The 24,089-nt window shown below is 41.5% G+C and overlaps 1 protein-coding gene across 1 annotated transcript in view; it reads right to left on the bottom strand.

Annotated features, from left to right (window-relative positions):
• The window catches only part of LOC132770668 (guanylate cyclase soluble subunit beta-2-like), a 29,586-nt gene extending 26,267 nt beyond the window's left edge, over positions 1-3,319 (bottom strand). The window contains exon 1 of the mRNA XM_060767880.2: positions 3,014-3,319. Within this exon, the coding sequence (XP_060623863.2) occupies positions 3,014-3,016 (3 nt within the window). The 5' untranslated portion in view covers positions 3,017-3,319. The remainder of the gene's footprint in view (positions 1-3,013) is intronic.
• Between the last annotated feature and the right edge of the window lie 20,770 nt (positions 3,320-24,089).

Here is a 24,089-nt window from a genome sequence, read left to right as displayed (position 1 = left end):
GAAGAAACTGCCTTAGAGAATTCTTCTACTTTAGAGATTTTAAGACTTGGATCGAATGGCCATTTTTGGCTTGTATTCCTGCATGGTTGCAGGCTGGACTGCATGACACTTGCAAGATAGTCTTTTAAAATAATTTTTATTCAAGGCCTGATAGAGCAGAAATGACAGAACAAACAAGACTTTTGGGGCGGATAAAAAATACTAAAAACTACACAACTACATTTTATCTATAGCTGAATAGGTAAAGGTAAAGGTTTTCCCCTGTCATTAAGTCTATCGTTTCCAACTCTGGGGTTGGTTCTCATCTCCATTTCTAAGCCGAAGAGCTAGCATTGCCCATAGACACTTCCAAGGTCATGTGGCCAGCATGACTGCATGGAGTGACGTTACCTTGCCGCCAAAGTGATACCTATTGATCTACTCACATTTGCATGTTTTCAAACTGCTAGGTTGGCAGAAACTGGGGCTACCAGTGAGAGCTCACCCCACTCCCTTGATTCAAACCTCTGACCTTTTGGTCAGCAGGTTTAGCAGCTCAGTTGTTTAACCCGCTGTACCACCGGGGGCTGAATACCCTTATAAAACAACAACATAAACACAATTTTGGTTATTTACTCTATTTGTATTTTGCCTTTCTCTACCCCGAAGGGGACTCAAGGTGGCTTTACATATGGCAACTATTCAATGCCTTTGGAAAACAAACAGTTAAAACACACTTAAGTTAAAAATTGAAATTAAAATTAAATGCACATTAAAACATATAAAACATTTCATTCATGTTTAAAATCACGTCATCCTCAAACATGAAACACACACGTACACAAACAAATAAAATTAAAAATTGAATGAAAAGTCAGCTCTGCAAATCTCTCATTATCTGATGGTTTCTATCCCCTTATTAGTCTCCTCCCTTTAAATTATTACACTTCTACTTTTGATAGCACTCTAATCTATACCTGAGATAGTCAAATGTGTTTGTGTCCAGCTGCACCCTGTCTGGTTTGCCATGTAATGGGACACATTAACAATATCCCACTTTTCCTGCAAAATTGGAATTCAAAGACATCCATGAAACCTGTATCTGTTACCTACATCCACCCCTTTTTTAGCTCCCCCTCCTAAAGAGTTGGTCAGTCATTAAGTGCAATGAAGGATGAAGCTCAACCCAGTGAATTTAAACAGAAGTGAGTGGAACTGTGTTCAGCAGAGCTTGGTCTCAGATAAGAGTGTCTCATGTCTATACAGAAGTGCAGCCATAGTAACCGACGCCGCTTAGCAGAGCTACGTGGATTTATCTCAATGTCCACTAGCACCCCACTCGCATTCCAAGTAGTATATCGGTGTCAGAAAGACCCTCTTATTTCCAGGTGACATTTTCTTTATATCTATATACCTCTGTTTATGTATTCTCTGTCCTTGTTAATTGTATAACGGCATTGAGAGTTTGCCGTATATGTGTTCTGTAATCTGCCTTGAGTCCCCTGGGGAGATAGAGTGGAATATAAACTAAGTATGTTGTTGTTGTTGTTGTTGTTGGCAATGATAATAATTGGAGCACCCAGTGGTGCATTGGGTTAAACCTTTGTGCCGGCAAGACTGCTGACCGACAGGTCAGTGGTTCAAATCTGGGGAGAGTGGGTTGAGCTCCCTCTGCCAACTCCAGCTCCCCATGCAGGGTCATGAGAGAAGCCTCCCACAAGGATGGTAAGCATCAAACATCCGGGCATCCACTGGGCATCGTCCTTGCAGACAGCCAATTTTCTCACACCAGAAGTGACTTGCAGTTTCTCAAGTCACTCCGGACATGGAAAAAAAATATTGTATTATTATTATTATTATTATTGGCAATGATAATAATTGGAGCCCCCAGTGGCACAATGGGTTAAACCTTTGTGCCAGCAGGACTGATGACTAACAGGTCAATTGTTTGAATCCAAGGAGAGTGGCTTGAGCTCCCTCTGCCATCTCCAGCTCCCCATGCAGGGACATGAGAGAAGTCTCCCACAAGCATGGTAAACATCAAACATTCGGGCATCCACTGGGCAATGTCCTTGCAGACAGCCAATTTTCTCACACCAGAAGTGACTTGCAGTTTCTCAAGTCGCTCCTGACATGGAAAAAATTATTATTGTATTATTGACAATGATAATAATTGGAACCCCCAGTGGTACAATGGGTTAAACCCTTGAGCTGGCAGGACTGATGACTGACAGGTCAATGGGTTGAATCCAAGGAGAGTGGGTTGAGCTCCCTCTGTCAGCTTCAGCTCCCCATGTGAGGACATGAGAGAAGCCTCCCACAAGGATAGTAAACATCAAACATCTGAGCATCTCCTGGGCAACGTCCCTGCAGATGGCCAATTTTCTCACACCAGAAGCGACTTGCTGTTTCTCAAGTCACTCCTGACATGGAAAAAAATTATTGCATTATTATTATTATTATTGGTAATAATCAAAAGAAAAAATGTGCAGCTTTTGAGTGAAGAGGACAGCAATGAAGAGAAAGAGCAAGGAGGCAATCTGGACTTATACTTGGACAGCAAATGCTCCTACTACTTGGAGTATCCATTTCCTCTCTCTTAAAGCATCCCCACCTGGTATTGATTGACTCAACGCGAGGTCAGTTTGGTCACTGAAGTCTGGAAAGGAGAAGCTACAAGTCGCAAGCCTTGAAGGAGCCCCTGCAACCTGATCTCAAGGCGATAGTGTCGAGTTTTGAGCCTTTTGGTCGGCTTTGTGGTTTGCATCTCATTCGTGAATGCACTTATTCTGAGAGCGCTCTTACCAAGTTAATAGGGTTTGCCTGAGACCATAAACCATGTTGCATGGGTTTGAATGATCCCCTTTTTTCCTCTGACGCGGGGGAGGGGGGAGCAAGCAAGAGATGGGGTTTCTCCCCTGTCCTCTCTTCTCGCCTTGACCCTCTTCTTCCATCTTCTTCTATTGACGCATCCAATCTTAAAACGAGAGGAGCAGAAGGGGGGGGGGGGGACACACAACAGCAATCAACTCACCATTCTGGCGCATGACTCAAAGAAGCCAATTGTACAACATGGTGCGGCGCCCAAGATCCTCGCTTTAAAGAGCGGCAAACCCCATCCTTCTGGGCAGCCCTCCCCTTCGCGGAGCTACTTAGGGGAAACTGGGGGCCAGCTCTTTTCCGCAGACCTTGAGGAAGGAAGGGGTCAGGAATCCGCTCGGCATGCTTCCAGCCCTCAAGGCTCAGCTTCCCACCCGTGCCCCCAAGGTCTGATGTCGGCTGTAAGGTGAGATCGGCCACGACCAAGCCGCCTGCCGCTGTTTGGGATCCGACTCTCGGAGTCCAGTTACGCCGACGCGGAAAGAGCGCCCCCCTCGGCGCCCTGAGGGAATGCCGCCCTTCGCTTCAGCCTCAGCTGCAATGGACCGCTAAGGTCGCTGTCCAGGGGCCCGTGGTGCTGAAATGCCACCCGCTTGAAAGCCGTTGCCTTCAAGCTCTATTTATTTGTTTATTTGGGTTGTTGTAGGTTTTTTCAGGCCATGGTCTAGAGGCATTCTCTCCTGACGTTCCGCCTGCATCTATGGCAAGCATCCTCAGAGGTAGTGAGGTCTGTTGGAACTAGGAAAATGGGTTTATATATCTGTGGAATGACCAGGGTGAGACAAAGGACTCTTGTCTGCTGGAGCTAGGTGTGAATGTTTCAACTGACCACCTTGATTAGCATATAATGGCTTGACAGTGCCTAGAGCAAACTTTTGTTTGCTCTACCTTGGGAAGTCTGACTTGGCCACGGTGGTCAACGCTTTGGTTACATCCCATTTAGATTACTGCAACACTCTCTATGTGGGGTTGCCTATGAAGACTGCCCGGAAGCTCCAACTAGTCCAATGTGCGGCAGTCAGAATGCTAACACGAGCAGGGTACAGGGAGCACACTACTCCTCTGTTGCGCCAGCTCCACTGGCACCCAATTAGCTTCTGAGCACAATTCAAAGTGCTAGTGTTAACCTATAAAGCCCTAAATGACTCCGGCCCAGTTTACCTGTCCGAACGTATTCTCCCCTATGAACCATCTAGGTTGTTAAGATCGTCTGGAGGGGCCCTGCTCTCGGTCCCACCGGCCTCTCAGGTGCGTCTGGTGGGGACAAAGGACAGGGCCTTCTCGGTGGTGGCCCCTCGACTCTGGAACTCTCTCCCACTGGAGATCAGAACTGCCCTCTCCATTCTGTCGTTCAGAAAACGGGTGAAAACCTGTCTATGGGGTTTGGCTTTCAACGAGTGAAGCAATATTTCTGTGACTGGTTGGATGACGATGAATGATGGACAACGAATTCACTATGACGACTGACCATTGTTATTATGTGATTGCATTTTGCTGTTATAAGGTTTTAATTGAATATGTTATATGATGTTTTTAATTATTGTTTTGTGATTTTATTGTTGGAAACCAGCCCGAGTCCCCCGATAGAGGGGAGAAGACAGGTATACAAAATTGCTAAATAAATAAATAAATAAATAAATATATAAATAAATAAATGTTGAGAGGTGATTAGATGTCCTTGTTTGTTTCCTCTCTGTCATTGTGCTGTTGTAATTTTAGATTTTTTTAATACTGGTCGCCAGATTTTGTTCATTTTCATGGTTTCACTGCAGACTACTTCAACCAGAGAAATCAGCCATAGCAGAGCACCTGATGAACCAACCTGGACACAGCATTTTATTTGAGAACACAGAAATGCTGGACCACTCTCACAACCACCATGTCAGACTACACAGAGAAGCCATTGAAATACACAAGCATGTGGACAATTTCAACAGAAAGGAGGAAACCATGAAAATGAAGAAAATCTGACTACCAGTATTAAAAAACTCTAAAATTGCAACAGCACAACAACAGAGAGGAAACAAAAAAGGACATCTAATCACCTCTCAACAAAAGTTTGCTCTAGGCACTGTCAAGCCATTATGTGCTAATCAAGGTGGTCAGTTGAAACATTCACACCTAGCTCCAGCAGACAAGTCCTTTGTCTCCCCCTAGCCATTATAGTTCACCTACAATCAGAGAGCATTCTGAACCCCACCAATGATAGAATTGTGCCAAACTTCCCACACAGAACCCTGATGATAAACAGAAAATACTGTGTTTTCTGATGTATAAATAGGTGAGAGGAAGTCACAGGGAGGAGGGTGCAAGCTTGTTTTCTGCTTTTCTGGAGACTAGGACACGGAACAATTGCTTCAAACTACAAGGAAGGGGATTCCATCTGAACATCAGGAAGAACTTCCCGACTGTGAGAGCTGTTCAGCAGTGGAATTCTCTACCCCAGAGTGTGGTGGAGGTTCCTTCTTTGGTAGCTTTTAAACAGAGGCTGGATGGCCATGTGTCAGGGGTGCTTTGAATGCAATATTCCTGCTTCTATGATTCTATGATGGTCTTTGGCAACCCCCCTGACACCCACTCATAACCACCCCCCACGGGTCCCAACCCCCACGTTGAGAAATGCTGCTTTAAGCAGTTCTGCACCAGTTAAGACAAAAAACATTCTGTCCTCCAGTCTAGGCAAAGCTCAGTTTTTCAAGTGACCTTCAAAACACATTCTAGAATCATAGAGTTGGAAGAGATGCCCAAGGGCCATCTAGTCCAACCCCGTGCCATGCAGGAACAGCCAAGAGAGATGACTATCCAGCCTGTGTTTAAAAGCCTCCAGACATAGACACTAGGCTACCTCCCAATGTGGAAAAATCCACTGCCAAACAGACCTAATGATGATGATGATAATGATGATGATATCAAACAGATTGATAGCAACAGCAAAAACAACTCAGGAGTACCTGGAAGTTCCCATTTGCTTTTGAAAAATCTTCCTTTGCTTTTGAAAAATGCCCCAATACAACAACAAACACAAACATGATAATGCAAAATAACCCAACACATTATAACATGACACCTGAAATTCAATAAAATATAATCTTATAAGATAAATTATATCTCATCTAAAATAAGAACATCAAACATCCATATCAGTTTACAAAAGCTGATGAAAGTTCACTAATATATTTAAGTTGGTTATGTGGCCACCCAGTGATGTTAACTATGCTGACAGGCTCTACAATCCTGAGTGCAATAACAGTTCTCAGTAAGAGGTATAATAGTGGTATATCCTCCTCTCCATATGCTAATGAGCAAACATAAGTTTTCAGTTGTTTTTTGAAGGAGAAAAGGGAAGGGGCCATCTTTATTTCTTTAGGGAGGGAGTTCCAGAGGTGGGGGATGATCATGGAGAAGGCCCTCTCTCTTGTTCCCACTAGTTGTGCTTGAGATGGGGGTGAGAGCATAATGTTTAGGTGGAGTCCTGGAGTATTTTCAAATCCTGGTATGGAAGAGTGGTCTAATCTCCTTCATTAGTTCCCCCCAGGAGAGGCTTGTTGTTGTTGCTTTTGTTGCTGTTGTTATTTACATGTACACAACAACACAGCACACATGCACATTAGGTTCAAAACAATTCATCTCTGAATATCAGTCTCTTTCCAAGGGCCTAAGATATTAAAGGTATTTTCATAGAATTTGTGCCTCCTGCAGTATGTGGATTGATGTTCTGCCCAAATAAAGTTTTTTTAGGTGCTTTCGAGGTTTCTTGGAATGCCTTTAAGAGCACAAACCGCTATTGGTACTGTTGTTGTTGTTGTTGTTGTTGTTGTTCTTCTTCTTCTTCTTCTACTTCTTATATTATTGTTGTTGTTGTTGTTGTTGAAATCCAAAATTGGCTCATGACATTAAAAACAATGTAATTTAAATCCTAGAAAATAGAAATATTACAATAGAATTAAACTTACTGAAACAGACGATCAATTTTAGATTGTATCAACATGAGTACAATGTCCTGGAGTACATCTACACTACTGAAATAAAGTAGATTGACACCACTTTGACTGCCATGGCTCAAACCTGTGGAATTATGAGAGGTGTAGTTTGGTGAGGTACTGTCACTATTTGACAAAGCAAGCTAAAGACCATGTAAGGCCACAATCCCCGTGATTCCATAGCATTGAGCCATGGCAGTAAAAGTGATGTGATACTGCATTAATTCTTGATATACTTCATGTTAAGGAAAGTAGCAGCAGCACTCAATTCAGCTGTGGTTATACCTCACTCAGAAGAGTGTGCTCTGTTTTGGGCACCACAGTTCAAGAAGGATGTTGACAAGCTAAAACATGTTAAGAGGAGGCCAACCAAGATGGTAAACAATAAGGATAGGCTGGATGTGTTTAGTCTGAAGAATGCATAGTCTGTATAAACTATTACAATAAAACACTATGCACAACTCCCTGGGTTGTTCTTTAAAATGTACTTTTTTAAAAAACCTGCTCAAATAAAAAGGTTTCAGCCTACCATCAGAAGGCAGAGATTTCCAGAATCCAAAGACAGCCACTGAGAAGGCTGTGAAGCTAGACTGCCTAAAGAATCAACTACTCAAGCTGCCTCTAGGTTCTTTAATTTTTTTTCTGCCACATACAGAACTCAAGATGACATGTATAAATGATATGAACCATAACAGAATCTCATGATATAATATAGGTCTTTTATAGAACAGCAAAACAATAATTTTGTGTGTGTTGAAAGGATGACATGACTAACAGGAGTGTCAAGAAGGAGGAACAAAGATTAACCATTGACTTTAGAGAGTGCGGTGAATTATTTGTTTAATTAAGGGTCTGAGGAAAGGAGAACCCAAAAAAAGATAGAAGAGGTAATCTGGAACTGTGAGATATGGAACGCAATAAAGCAATAGTTTTTCTTGTCTTTTTAATATAGAAGTCTATGCTTAGAGGCTAGAATTCAGAAAAATAGGATAAACTTGGAGTGCATCTACATCCTATAATTAATGCAGTTTGACACCACTTTAACAGCCATGGATCAATGCTTTGGAATTATAGGAGTTTGCTGAGGGCTCTTCCAGACAGACCCTATATCCCAGGTTCTGATCCCAGGTTTTCTGCTTTAAATCTGGAAGAGAAGAAGAGAAGATTAAAGACCTGTAAAACTACAGCTCCCATGATTCCATAGCATTGAGCTGTGGCAGTAAAAGCAATGTCAAACTGCATTAATTTTACAGTGTGAATGCACCCTAAGAGTTATTTCAAATTAGACTATTGGAACAACCACAACAATGGAGGATAATCAAGAAAGCTACAAGAAAAGGTTTTAGAATTGGAAACACAGTTGTAAAATGCAAACAGCACATTAAGAGAAATGATTTCCCTATTTTGTAAATGTGGAACACAATCAGGACAAAGTAAAGATAATTTTGAGCAACTTCAGAAACTGAAATAAAAATTTATAGATACCAGACAGGGGTGAAATGAATTTTAAATGGCATTCAAATAAATTCTTGCAGATCTCTGTCCCTGCATCTATCTATCTCTAGCAATTATCTTTCATCTATCTATTGTCTATTTGTCTGTCATCTATCAATCTATCTATCCAGCTCAACTATCTTTCTATCTCATCTGTCTATCTTAGTCCTGAGGACAAGGATTTACATAATTTGATTATAGAAACTTTTTTAACTTAAGAATGAAGTAGGTAGCTTTCACCCTCACTATCTCTTCATAGCATATATCCACTAAAACAGCATTTCTCAACCTGACCCCCAGGACCCCTGGGAGGTTGCGAGGGGGTATCAGAGGGGTCACCAAAGACCACCAGGAAACACAGTATTTTTTGTTGGTCATGGGGGTTCTGTGTGGGAAGTTTGTCCCAGTTCTATTGGGGGGGGGGTCAGAATGCTCTTTGATTGTAGGTGAACTATAAATCCCAGCAATTACAACTCCCAAATGTCAAGTCTATTTCCCCCAAACTCCATCAGTGTTCAAATTTGGGCATATTGAGTATTCATGTCAAGTTTGGTCCAGATCCATCATTGTTTGAATCCACCATGCTCTCTAGATATAGGTGAACTACAGCTGCAAAATTCAAGGTCAGTGCCCACCAAACCCTTCCAGTATTTTCTGTTGGTCATGGGAGTTCTGTGTGCCAAGTTTTGTTCAAAAGGCTTTTTGATTGTAGGTGAACTATAAATCCTAGCAACTAAAACTCTCAAATAACAAAATCAGTCCCCCTCCAACCCCACCAGTATTCAAATCTGGTTGTATCAGGTATTTGTGCCAAACCTGGTCCAGTGAATGAAAATATATCCTGCATAACAGATATTTACATTACAATTCATAACGGTAGCAAAATTACAGTTATGAAGTAGCAACAAAAATAATTTTATTGTTGGGTGTCACCACAACATGAGGAACTGTATTAAGGGATCGTGGCATCAGGAAGGTTGAGAACCACTGCACTAAAAGGAGATAAAGGTGTTCTTAAATCCTGCTCCAATATTTATGGAATGGGTAAAGTCATAGGATGTGATGACTCCACTTTCATTTTGCAGATGGAAACACAGAGAGAAAATTATCCAGAGAAATCTGCAAAGCAATATATGAAGAGCTGCAGAAGAGGAAAGCCAAGTAGCTGCATAATGGGATGCTTGTAAGACTGTGATTGGTGGTTTTCATTTGCATTATGGTCGCTAAATGGAGAAGAGAATCTTACATAAATGAAGTTCAGCGATAACAGACAGAATATTATAAACCAATTTACTGATGAAACGAACCATTACAGCTGCACATGAAAAGATTTAACAGAGACACGATAAGCCCAGAAAGCAGTGGTCTAATGCAAACAAACATTTTTTTAGTTGGCGAAGGGAGCTAAATAGGAATGGGCATTGCCTTGCTTTATTCCTCTCCATTCTAAAATGTATCTTAACTGCTGATTCTCTATAATGGCCTATATCAGGCTTTCTGTGTGTATCTACCAGAGATAGGCAGCTGTGGAAGGCTAGCGAGGCACATCAGTCTCCTAAGAGACTTGGGGGGGGGGGTGCACCTGCTCTTGCAAAGTATTTTAAAACTTCCCTCTCCCAAATGCCCATAGGGGTTATGAGGTCACTTTCACCATGTTTTGAAGGGAAGGTTAGTCATTTGTGCAGGTGTATGCACAATATGATGTTACAGCAAACATTTTGGATGTTTTGAGGGAAAACACAATTTTGGCCTCACTTTACCCACCCTGTTCTACACAATAGCATTAGGTCCCCTGGGTAGTGGGTGATCACAAGGGGGTTTCAGAGGGGTTGACAAAGATAATTAGAAAACCTATATTTCTGATGGTCTTAGGAACCCCTTTGGCAGAGAAGGCTGAAGATCTCTCCACCTGTCCTTCTCTTCCTTTTTGGAAACAGGCAGCAAATCCTCTCACCAAAAGCCCTCCACCTGCTCTCTGGATGTAAGTGAACTAACACTCCCAAACTCAAGGTCAATGCCCACCAAACCCTTCCAGTATTTTTGTTGGTCATGAGAGTTCTGTGTGCCAAGACTGGTTCAATTCCAGCATGGTTGAGTTCAGAATGCTCTTTGGTTATAGGTAAACTATAAATCCCAGCAACTACAGCTTCCAAATGTCAAGGTCTATTTTCCCCAAATTGCACCAGTGTTCACATTTGGGCATAATGAGTATTTGTGTCAAGTGTGGTCCAAATCCAACATTGTTTGAGTCCACAGTGCGCTCTGGATGTAAGTGAACTACAACTCCAAAACTCAAGGTCAATGTTCACCAAATCTCTCCAGTATTTTCTGTTGGTGATGGGAGTTCTGTGTGAAAAGATTGGTTCGATTTCATTGTTGGTGGAGTTCAGAATGCATTTGATTGTAGGTGAACTATAAATCCCAGCAACTACAACTTCCAAATGACAAAATCCACTCCCCCCCCCCCCAAACCCCACAAGTATTCAAATTTGGGCATATCAGGTATTTGTGCCAAATTTGGTCCAGTGAATGAAAATACATCCTGCATATCAGATATTTACATTACAATTCATAACAGTAGCAAAATTGCAGTTATGAAGTAGTGACAAAAATAATTTTATAGTTGAGGCTCACCACAATATGAGAAACAGTATTAAGGAGTCATGGCATTAGGAAGGTTGAGAACCACTGCTTTATGTGGTGAAGCATAAATCTATCACCTATTATCCTATTCTGTTCCTTTTATCAGGAATCATAAAGTAATCGTCTGCCAGATGACAGTTTGGACCTTCCTATAGTAATTGTTGTTTTCCTCATACAAGTATTTATGCTTTCATAATTTATTTATTGTATTTTTAGTCCAATGCCTGGGAATAACACTAAAGATTATGAACACATTGCATAGTAAACAGCCACAATGGTCAGCAAAACATACAAGTACAATATTATAAAAATATATGTGAAATGAGCACTTTCAAATGTGTGAGGACAACATCAATGTGTTGTCTATAAAACCCAGAATATTAAATCTTGTCAGAAGAGGAATGCATTTGCTAGTTGCATATTTGCCTTGAGGAGGGTTACATAAGTAATCTCCCGCAACAACCAAGAAGATTTCTTTTTTCCATCTAACTTTAAGCATGAAGGCACTCAGTGCATCCATATTGGACTGGAAAGCACTTTATGTCTTCAAATATGTATCACAAGTACATATTGAATCAACTGAATCAGTTTCAGACTTAGTTTCTCTATCTTCGGAATCAGAACTTGGAGGGGAAATACTGAACAGCAAGTAGTCATTTTGACTGAGGAGTATGTATAGTAGTGGTAAAGGTAAAGGTTTCCCTTTGACATGAAGTCTAGTCATGTCCAACTCTGGGAGTTGGTGGTCGTCTCCATTTCTAAGCCAAAGAGCCAGCATTGTCCATAGACATTGTCCAAGGTCATGTGGCTGGCATGACTGCATGGAGCGCTGTTACCTTCTCACCAGAGTGGTACCTATTGATCTATTCACATTTGCATGTTCATGTTTTCCAACTGCTAGGTTGGCAGAAGCTGGGGCTAACAGCAGAAGCTCACAGCATTCCCCAGATTTGAACCTGCAACCTTTTGGTTAGGAAGTTCAGCAGCTCAGCACCACCGGGGGTAGTGGTAGTAGTAATGGTAGTAGCAATTAAAAAATAACTTTCCCAATCTCTAGCCTAAGTAGAGTGCAAATTCTGCTTGTGCTGTACTTCTGCAAAAGATTCCAAAATAGCCATGTCAATTAAATGCTTCCACAAACATGTTAGTTTGCATATATATGTGAACAAGGACATATAGTGAAAAGGTTTGCCTGCTTGTGCCTGAAAGTCCTTATACACACACCATGAATAAAGAATGTTTCTTTTAAAATACAGTAATCAAAATAAAGGCAAATAAAGGCAAATTCAGTTTAATGTAACACAGTGTTGCTGTATTATACAAACAGTATTATGAATGTAGTACACAATGTTTTCAAAATGGAAATCAATAAACTTTTCAACTTAATGAACTTGATTAACAAAAATGTGGGTTTACTCGTTGCATAGTACATCAAGTTTAAAGTTCAAGTTACTTGATTTCCAGTTAATTGAGAGTCTATCATATTTGGGGAAGTACAGTGTCTGAAATACTTTGGGGAAGGAGTGGTGGAATTTTTGTATTTTTGAATATCGGGGGGGGGGGGGGGGCTTTCTGAATGAGCCAAAATTTGGCCTGATGACGTGGACAAGATACTTGGAGCTGTGAGAGCAACTACGTGTGTTCTAGACTCTTGCCCTTCCTGGCTTATCAAACTTGCCAGTGGGGGATTGGCTGAGTGGTTTATGTCAAGACCCAGGCCAGGCAGGAACACAAACGGCACCTTTAGAGTTAAAAGAAGGTGTTTAATGTCTATTAACAAAACAAAGGAGACTCTTGCTTCAGAGATGTAAATTAGAGAGGCTTGCAGGCAGCAGAGAAGTAAACAAAGCAGTCCCAGTCAGCTTGGCCGACGAAAAGGAAAGTCTTTCTTAAACCAAAACAAACAGCTTGAATTCAGCAAGAAAACATAGTCCATTCCAAAAGCCAACGAAACAGCATACAGCAATCCTCATGAGGAGCGGTTCAACGAAGTTAACAGGATTAAGCAGGGGCGTAGTCAGGCAGTCCGAGGGTCAAAGCACAGAAGACTCACGAGTCAGGAACCAGCAGGGTTGTTCACAGGATCAGGTAACACGAAGCTGTAACAAGAACTCAGGCAGGAGTTAACACAAGGCACACGGCATGCGACACTTTGAACTCTGCGATTAGTCTGTCCCCAAGCTGCTGCTTAAATCTCATCCGAATCGCTGGAGTTACTGTCAGCTGGGTCCAATTCCTCAGGTGAATCCATGCTGCGCCATTGTTGCCAGTCAGCACTCCGTGCTCCATCCTGCAAGGAATTATCTACATCCCAACTATCCTGAAACCCCTGGAATTCATCGCTTGAGGTGGGGGCGTTAAGGACATCCATGACTTCTTGCACTTTAGTCCAATCCAGATTTTCCTCTTCACTGTCAAAGTCCCCACAATCTGCTACATCTCTCAGGCGTTTAGCAACAGATCCTACATCGCTATTTGAGCTGCTGGCTACTCTTTTTACACCTCTGTAATCATCCAGCTCCATTTCCTCGCGAGTAAAACCTGCAAAATCTTCCTCATCGGTCGTCTCTAGGAACAAATCCCTGATCCTTTTCAGCTGCCGCTGAGCTTCATCATTCTCTAAGCTACGTTTCCTCCTACTACTAGTAGTAGGTGCATGAGACAGACGCTGAGTCTCAACACTATCCCCCCCTCCAAGGCCCCCCCCTCCACAGGCGGAGCCACAGGGCGCGAAATACTCTCAGTCACTCGAGGCCGAGACTCAGAGGTAGCTAACTTGAGCATCGAACGATGAAACACCGGGTGCACTTTCAAAGAAGGAGGCAATCGCAAACGAAAGGCTACAGGCGAAATCTGCTTAACAATACAATAGGGACCCACATAACGAGGCGCAAACTTGCCCCCAGACGGTTTGAGATGCTTGGAAGAGAGCCAAACCAGATCCCCCTCCTTGAGCTCAGCACCCTCCTGCCGATGTTTATCAGCCTGCGCTTTCTGAGCATCCTTGGCCTCTACAAGAATACGGCGAGCAACATCATGTAAAGCAAGAAATTCATTGGACCGATACACTGGATCTGTGGAAACAACATCATGCGCCGGAGCTGACCCCCACCTGGGCTGCCTACCATAAACCAATTCAAATGGAGAGTAGCGACTGACAGCATGCGTCGCATTGTTGTAAGCGAATTCTGCCACAGGCAGCCACTGCACCCAATCCCCAGCTTGCTGTAAACAAAAACAACGCAAATACTGTTCCAAAAAGCCATTCACGCGCTCCGTCTGGCCATCCGTCTGTGGGTGAAAGGCAGAGGAGATATTGAGTGTGGTCCCCATCTGGGCTTGGAATTGCCTCCAGAATCTTGACACAAACTGAGGGGCGCGATCCGAAATTATAGTGTCCGGAGCCCCGTGCCGGACACTATAAGAAGTCATCCCTGGACTCCTCAGTAATAAATAACTACTGTACCAGCCCATTTCAAATATCCCATTTTTGGGCAAGGTTCTAGAGCTAGTGGTGGCTTCTCATCTCCAGGGATTCTTGGATGAAACCAATTACCTTGATCCTTCACAGTCTGGTTTTGTGCCTGGTCATAGAATGGAGACAGCTTTGGTTACCTTGGTGAACGGCCTCTGCAGAGAACAAGACAGGTGGATGTCTCGAGGCTCTGTCAGTGGCTTTCAGTACCATCAACCATGGTATCCTTCTGGATTGGTTCTCTGGAATGGGTCTTGGGGTCACTGCTTCCTGGAGGATTGGACCCAGTTGGTGGGTCCAATCCTCCAGGATTGGACCTGGAGGATTGGACCAAGTTGGTGATGCTGGGCAGCACCTGCTTGGACCCCTGGCTATTGACCTGCGGGGCCCCGCAAGGTTCTATCCTACCCCCTACCCCCAATGCTCTTTAACATTTACATGAAACTGCTGGGTGAGGTCACCTGGAGTTTTGGAGTTGGGTATCTTCTCTACAGAAATGACATGCAACTCTACAACTCTTTTCACATTCCAAGAAAGCTCCCCGGATCCTTGACCAGTGCCTGACAGCTGTGATGGACTGGATGAGGGCCAACAAGCTGAGGCTTCATCCAGACAAGACAGAGGTCCTCCTGGTCAGTCGCAAAGCCAATCAAGGTATAAGTGGCAACCTGTGCTCGATGGGATTACACTCCCCCTGAGGGCACAGATCTGCAGTCTGGTGGTCCTCCTGGATTCAGCAGTTGAAGCTCAGTGTTCAGCGGTGGCTGGGAGGGTCTTTGCAAAGTTAAAACTTGTGCACCAACTGCAACCGTACCTCAAAAAACTTGACTTGGCCATGGTAGTCCATGCCTTAATTACATCGAGAATGGGCTACTGCAATACACTCTGTGTGGGGCTGCCTTTGAAGATGGCTCAGAAACTGTAATTAGTGCAAAGGTTGGCAGCCAGATTATTAGCTGGGGCTGCTTATAGGGAGCATACCACGCCTCTATTAAAGCAGCTCCACTGGGTGCCGACAAGTTTCCAGTCCCAATTCAAAGTGCAGGTTACTACCTACAAAGTCCTATACCGTTCAGGTCCAGCCTATCTTCATGACTGTATCTTCTCCTATAAACCAGTGCGGGCTCTAAGATCTGCTGGGGAGGTCCTACTCTCTGTCCCACCTCCATCCCAAGTGAGGCTGGTGGGGACGAGAGACAGGGCCTTCTCGATGGTGACCCCCCTGACTTTGGAGATATTAGGCTTGCCCACACACTACAATATTTTTACAAGGAGATGAAAACATGGCTCTTCAGGCAGGCTTTTGGAAATGATTAAGGCATCGCTAATCTAAGGACCAAACAATATAACATTGAAACTGGCACTTTAATGGTTGAATTTGGACTGTGGCTGGGATGTTGCACTATTCATTTTAGTGCCAATTAATAATATGTTTTATTGATTTTAATTGGGGTCGTTTTTTAATTTTTGTAATGTGCCATTTTTATGTAAACTGACATTGTCATTGTCTAATACGTTGATGTGATTTTACCTGTATTTTATGTGGTTATGGCACTTGTATGTGTTTCTATAAGAAACCGGAGTTTTTTGGGGGAAATGGTAGTGGGGAATAAATAAAGTTATTATTGTTATTGTTATTATTATTGTTATTATTATTATAAAAAAATGTGCCAAAAATTGAGGGGGGGGGCTTTCACGGTGTAGTGGAGGGCTTAAGGGGCCACAAATGTAGAGTCCAGGGATGATACATGGCTTGTGGCAGTACTATGCCCTCACCAATTGAGGAATTAAACAACCCAGAACTGTTTTAATAAACATTTCTAGATCAGGTGTGGAAACCCCAATAATTTGTTGGATGTGAATCATAGACGCAAGAACTGAAATTGGTATGGGAAAATAAAGTGTTACACTAATACAAACACTGGTAATGGAAGAAACACAAGTATTTTTGTGGCTCAAAATCACTGTCATTAAAGTACTATGTTAGACAATTATTATATCCCCCCCCCCCCCAACCGAATATGGTTTATATTTTGCTAAGTGGTTTGAAGTTTCCACTTTCTTGCTTACTTTTTAGAGGAAATAGGAAACATATTATCTTAAAGAGCAGACCATTCAACTGTGAAACTCATGTCACACTAAGGTTTTATTCCATTAAGGATCTTTATTTTCAAAATCTATCAAGGATAAATCTGTTTCCTAAAATGCACCTAATGTTCATCTTCAGTGTGCACATCTCAGATTCCATCAAACACAATGGGATTTACTTTCAATTAAATATTTATGTTAGTGCTTTGTACATTTCTCTTTGACTCAAACATTTCCTTTGATTCAAAATATGTAGCAGTCTTTCACCTCAGCATTTCTGCATAAGACCTAAAAAAAGTAAAACATGAATCTTTCCATTTATTTCTATAATCCAAAAATTCCATGAAAGCTTATATTCTGGTGGCAGATACACTGTTATTTCAGTATATGAAATAACACATAAATAGGCTGCAGCAATATTTCCCCCTTTAAATAAATCATGGTAAAAGCCAGATTTTTTTTCTTTTTTTTGGTCATGAATGGCATTTACAACTGAAATGATTGCATATGCCTATAGATTTGGCACTGGGATTTAGAGCAATTTCATGCCTTGCATCTAAAGGTTTTCCTTTTTTGCAAAAAGCTGCTGCTGTGTTCCTCTGGATAGCAGAGTGCTGTGTAATTTGTAGGTGTCTGGACTATGATAAAGTGCATTTTCCTCATAATTTATCTTGATGACTTCAAACATAGTAAATAGAATTATTCCTTTGCCTGGTTGGAGAAAGCAATTTCTTAGTTCCTTACCAAAATGGAAACACATCTGACAATGCTATGGATGTTATCCAGCCATGAATCCGGTTGAAACGAGCCAAGCATTTTCACTGCTAGCAGGATGTGCCCTGTGTGTTCTCACAAAGGTCTCTGTGCCAGAGCAAACAGCAGCAGCTTTGGCGTATGAGCCCTGGATTTAAGCCCTTTGCTGTTGTCATCTGCCTCATTGCAAAATAACCATTCATTTTCAGAATAACAACAATTTCATTCTCATTATATCATGGCATATATTTCCCCAGAACAATTTCAAGATAGGATAAAGGACTGTGGTAAGGGGTTAATTTTCACCTGTATTCCACTTCAGCAGGTCATCACTCCTGGTGTTTGGCCACAAATAGGACAATAATAAGCCCTGGAAATGTTCTGTCTTCTAGAGTCTGGGGGCCAAATTTTGCACTATGTAAACATAATGAAGTAAAACCCTTAAGAGCTGAGGTTTTACCACTAGAGGGTGTTCTCTCCAAATGTACATTTAGATGTATAACACTGGCCAACACATATTTTGATGCCTTAAATGTTACGCCTGTTTCTGGGTATATTTGATCCGCAAATTATTTTAAAATGGCACCAGTTTTCCCCTATAAGCGTTTATTTTTGAGATATAGAACATATGACATATGTTCATTGGCTCACCCATATAAAATCATGATAACCATATCAAAGAAACTAGAACTGATGTGGTCTGTGATGCAATTTTCAGAATCAGCACCCCAGAAAAAAAAGAGAGCAGGCCTAAAAACCAAGATACCAAGAATTTGTTTTCTTTTTTGACCGTGTAATGAACCAGGCAATATTTCTAACTGCTTGGACATTCTTCACTTCAATATATGATAGTCTAAATTGATTGGAGGAGCATAGGAAAATATTTACATCTGTATATTTGTACTGAAAATTATGACCACGATTCTGTATCACCTACCTAGCTACACCCCCGCTTCCCACTTAGCAGCCAGCAGCCAGTGTGAGTTATGAAAATGTGTTCTCCATTCATTTGGGAAGAATCTAATTAAAGTTCTGACTCCCTTCCTGTGAGCGGTCTCCAATATGGAAGTCAGACTCAGAATTACTATCAGATTTCCCCCTCACACCAGAGATTGCTTGTGAGAGGAGATGAGAACAACAATGAATTGCTCCCCTATTAACAAGGGAATGGGCTCTTATTATTTGCAGCAAGTGTTGCATAACACATTGGAACTAAGAGGCTTCCATGATCCCTATGTACTTCCTAAACTAGTGAATACATAGGCTATGGACTGGTGATGACTATGTAACTCTAGGTTGAATTTGAGCCAAAAGGCAACAGTGAATTCCTATCTGATATTGGAAGCTAATCTAGGATAAGCCTGACTTATACTTAGATGGGAGACAACCAATGAATACCAGGTCCTATAAGCTATATTTCAGAAGAAAGAATGGATAAAACAACTTCTGAATATCCTTTGCCTAAGAAAACTAAGGAATTCATGGAGTCGCAATAAGTCAAAATGGGACTTGAAAGCACATATACATAGTAAAACTTCCAGCTCTTACATTTCAAAACTAAAACAAAATATTAGACATTGAATTGCTGTGAGCTTTTCTCAGAAATTATCATGCCTGCCATAGATGTGGGCAAAACGTCAGGAGAGAATGCTTCTAGAACATGGCCATACAGCCTGGAAAACTCACAGCAACCCAGGGATTCCGGCTATGAAAGCCTTCAACAACAGATTAAACATTTTTGGCCAAAATCTCATTCAATGCTGGCAAAGTAAACAGTTCTACTAGAACTCCAGAGAGCAAAGACTTCTTCTTCCATAGCTTGACCTCAGCAGGATGGCGCTGTGCTTTGATTCCATTTGACTTCATTTGTGCTGCTAGGGAAGAACAAGAAGCTGTCATCTTCTAGATTTCCAGTGTACATCTGGATATACAGCCAGGTTGCGGTCATTGCCTTTCCCCCCACTGTTCACAGAAACCGAACAGTATTATATGCTCCTCCACCCTGTCCAGGCAATATTGCCCACAGGAGTATGTCCATTGTTCAGGCAGTGTCTGGCTGTCATTATATGGCTGGGGAAAATATATTGCACGGGGGGATAATAGATACTTTCCTGCCCAGTGCCTGTCAATCATGTTGGTGTATACCAACAAAAAGATTCCAGTCTTAAAATAGCTAGCCTAGTCTATCTTTGTATCCAGCTTAGGCTTGGATCCTAATTTTCACTCCAAGAAAAGAAGCTGAACTCTGCTTGAGGGAAAAAGTCCCTTTGTTGATGCAATTCTCTCCTCCCATTTCTTGAGTGAAAGTGTGAAATCTAACCAGTATGTAATAAATACCACCTCTTTTTATAATGTCTGATGACTTTCACTCTCCCAGATTAGAATTCTACTTCAAATTCATCTCATGAACATTATTTTAACCTCTCATTATTAGCTCAAAAATTACTGAAGAGGAGCATATACATTAGTACCCAGATCATCACTTAGATTATATTTAGTGTGCCACCAATCAATGAACATTTTAAAAATAATGCATTGGCACAGTTGTGAGCTAAGAGTGCACATTAAAGCAGCCACATGGCCAGTTCACTCTGTTCTGAATTCTGCATAGGCCCAGTCCACATTCATTATTCTACTGTGTGATTCACCTTCCTCTTGAGTTGGAAGACCATTTTTGGCATGCAAAGCATGTATCCTACCACTCAACTGAAGCGTTAAAAATGCAGGATATAGTAATTAGTGTAGAATTCAATTTCCTAAGGACCTCAGGCTCCTTTCTTATTCTTTTAGGGGTCAAATTTCTAATCCTTTTTGGCCATGAAGAAACACTTGGAAGTATAAGGGAAATGATAGCTGAAATGTACGAATCTTGAGAGAGGGAGATGGCGAGACAGTTGCATGAGATTTCTGTGAGTGAAGGTAGAGATTCAGTCAAAAAATCAAAATAGAAACTATCATCAAGAAATGAGAAGGACACTCACCCATTTTAAACCGAACTCAAATTAGTCTTGAGAGCCACACAGTTCCTTCACCATGAGGTCACATTCGTATAAAGGGGAGTATCATTTCACATGTTTTTACTGTATCAGTTTATGTTAGGTCCAACAATCATGAGCTTATTACACTGCAAAAACTGCAAAACTTTCTCTTTGCACAAGGGACATTGCCATATATATATAGAGAGAGAGAGAGAGAGAGAGAGAGAGAGAGAGAGAGAGCACATTGTTTATTGAGTCTCCACCAATTTAACAATGATTCAGCCACAAAAACAAAATTTCTAGAGTAGAGCAATGACTTTGAATTTACTTTGAATGACTTTCGAAGTAAATATCACACAAGTAAACAGGAAATAACACTTTCAAACCAGGAACAGATTTCCTTTATTATTCAAAAAATGCTTTTTATAAAAACTTTGAAAATTTGCCAAAATCTGTTGATAATTCAAACATTCTGAAATTTGGTAAGCTAACAAAGGTCAATGTGCTCTACCATTGTAGCAAGTTTCACCTCAATATCTTTAAGAATGAGGGAGATAGGAGCCCCTGCATTTTCCCCACTGGCAGTGATGTCTTCCTTATTGAGCATATGTGACCACCATTAACGAAGTATGTAAGTTGCATTAAGTTCAGAAATTTTCACCACCCAAAATTTGGAAATCCTTTAGAAATGAAGTGTCAGTGCCCCCTATTTTTGGAAGGAGTTTAGAACCATTTTTTAAATTGATCACACATGCCTAGTGGTAAGTGTTAGAAACACAGATTTAGCTATTTCTGTTTTAGGGCCTAGGAATGTTCCAACACCCCCCCCCCCCCCCAAAATACAGGTTTCACAACTGCGCCCATTGGCCATGCTGGTTGGGGGATTCTGAGCCCTCTGCTTTAAGCAGTAATATTTTGACATGTTGCTCTGTTCTCACTTCCCTCCTTTGTGTTCTGGATTTATCTTTCCTCCTTCCCCCTACGAATAATCTGCACACTGCTCTTCTTTCTCCTTACATTTCTGTTGCAGTAATAAAAACTTTGGCTAGACAGTACCATCTGTTAAGCTGTAATAGTTACTCCCAAATCACCCAACTGTCTGAACACTTCACATTTTCAATGCTTCAGGCTGTGGCCCAAAATGCTGGAGTTGTAAGGGAATATTTCCTCCAAATGATTCCCAGCAAGCACTTCAAATGGAAAACCAACAGTCATTCTGCCTTGATTTGACACATTCCACTTTCAAGACAATTTAAAGCAGACCTGTGACAGATCTTATATTCACCTTCATATGGAACCACTATTCATGGTTGACACGTTGAGAGTCAAAGTATTCATCTTACTATAGTTTAATATCACAGCAGTGGAATAAAAGCAGAATATAGAAGAACCTTTCCAACTGTTCAGGCTGCTCAGATTTCAGTATTAGAAAATGCACATTCAGGAGTATGAAAATATGCATGAGAATTTAAATATAGAAGGTGAATTGCTCACAAAGAAACCTGGTGTGTAATTTTTAAAAAAACACACACTTCTACACTTTTCTTAAGATAACTAGACAACACTGGGAAAAAAAAGAAATATTTTTCAGCAAGATTAAAATATGAAAGTTCTTCCTTGGATATATCTCAGTGCTAACAGTGTCCTTTAAAAGCACTTGTATTTTCACTTTCAAATGTAATATATGTTGAACAATTATCAGAGAGATAGTAAACAATCAACTCTCTTTGCAACCAAAGTGATTGGACATGCAAATCTTGTACAGGTTATTGTTTTACATTGCAACAATAGCCTATGTGTTCAAAGAGCTCTTCACACAGGGCCATTGCATGATGCACAGCAGGCCCTGCCCACTTTCTTCCCAAAAAAGGTAGGATAGCTCCAGTATGACCTCCACTATGGGGGGGGGGGGGTAATTGTGAAGGTAGCTCCAATGGACTTTTGGCCCCACAACTCTGTGTGATGTCAGAAAGGGAACCCTTTCTGCCATGTGATGGGGTGGGGAAAAGGTGCCAATACCCTCAATCTGTGATGAGGGAGAGGGGGAAAGGCACACAGGGTGCCATGAGTCACACCGTGTACCTTCCCATTCACCAGCTAGGCCATGTGACAAGGTCCCAAGTTGGAGGTACAGAAGGTGCCCAAGACTTCTCAGCTGTTGTCTAAAATGGTGGGAAACTTCTGCTGACTTCCATGTTAATACGATCTAACATGCATTAAGCTACGGATCCTTAACATGCATCAATTCAAGGGGGTGCTCAGGAGCAATTGTGTCTACCAACCTAACCATTTCCCTATTCCAGACATCAGCCAAGACCTCAGTGGGATCACTTGCCAAGGCAACATTAAACTCCCCAAAAATGGCCAGGAGCTCATAAGGCTCTTGGAGTCAACCATCTTAATCAGCCTCTCATCCCTACAGAGGTTCTGAGTTTCAGTAAGTCTAAATCTCACCAAACAATGATCAGTCCATGTCAACATAACTACAGAAAGTTCCATCATCCCAACCCAAACTAGTGTGTCCTACAGCACGAGTGGCACCAGATACTACCTGGAACAGACCCCTTTGTAGTCATGGGGGACATGGTCCTGAGTTGCTTGTGACAGAAAGGTCTTTTCATGGAGGTTGAAATCCCCCTGCTGAGGGGACATCAATACTACTACCAAGACCAACTTAGGCAGGGAGACTATTGAGCTGGGTGGTACACCAACAGAATCCCTCTTCTGTCTCAGTTACCCAATCTATAATTCAAGATAAGATGGGATCAACTGCCTTAGGGTATTTAGGCTGTACCTCTTTGCTATTGTATAGCAGTTTAATGGAGGTTTTAATAATAATAATAATAATAATAATAATAATAATAACAATAACAATAATAATAATAACAATAATAATAACAATAACAACAATAAACTTTATTTATACCCTACCACCATCTCCCCGAAGGGACTCGGGGTGGCTAACATGAGGCCAAGCCCAAACGAATACAATGGAGCAAAAATACATATAAACAAGACAATAACATCAAATAAAATGCTTAGTAATAACATAGTAAAATAAAAATAAAAATCATAATAAAAACAAACAATAAAATGATAATAGAATTAGACAAAGAGATTGAGGCCCATGACTAAAAGTGGATAGAATTAATAAAACCCATAAGTGAGATAGGTAGAAGTGCTATGATATGTGAGAAGGCTCAGATGGGATAACAGTGGAATTAGACTTCAACTGAGAGATAAGGTGAAGAGCATCAGAAAGACAAGTTGGATTTGGGACGGGACATGGCATGGAAATTGGTTGTTCAATCCCCAAAAGCACACCAGAAAAGCCAGTTTTTTTAAACTTTTTCTAAAGGCTATCAGGATGGGTGCCTGTCTAATCTCCCTAGGGAAGCATGTTCCAGAGCCAGGGGGCAACCACGGAGAAGGCCCTCTCCCCGTCCCCATGAGCTGGGCCTATGAAGGAGGTGGGCGCAAGAGAAGGGCCTCCGCCGAAGATTGAAGAGATCACACAGGTTTTCTCCTCCATCTTCCTATCACCTGAGATATACCCCCATGAACCCAAAACAGCACTTCAGAGTTGTTGTTCTAGACTGCCTGCAACTTGAGCAGAAAATTAAACTTGTTAGGGACTTTGGAAACACTAAAGCATTTCACTGAAAGTTTCTATTTGCATTTGCCTCCTCTATAAAATGTCTTGAAATGTTACAAAATGTCATGCCTAAGATCAACAGAAATGTCAAGCAGTATGAGCACAGCTCTAATACAATTGAACATCTGAATTTATTTTGGCAAATTTCATTCTCTTTCCCTTTC

This window comes from Anolis sagrei, chromosome 3 (genome assembly GCF_037176765.1).
Source record: "Anolis sagrei isolate rAnoSag1 chromosome 3, rAnoSag1.mat, whole genome shotgun sequence".
NCBI lineage: Eukaryota > Metazoa > Chordata > Lepidosauria > Squamata > Dactyloidae > Anolis > Anolis sagrei.
This window is presented reverse-complemented; position numbering and strand designations above follow the sequence as displayed.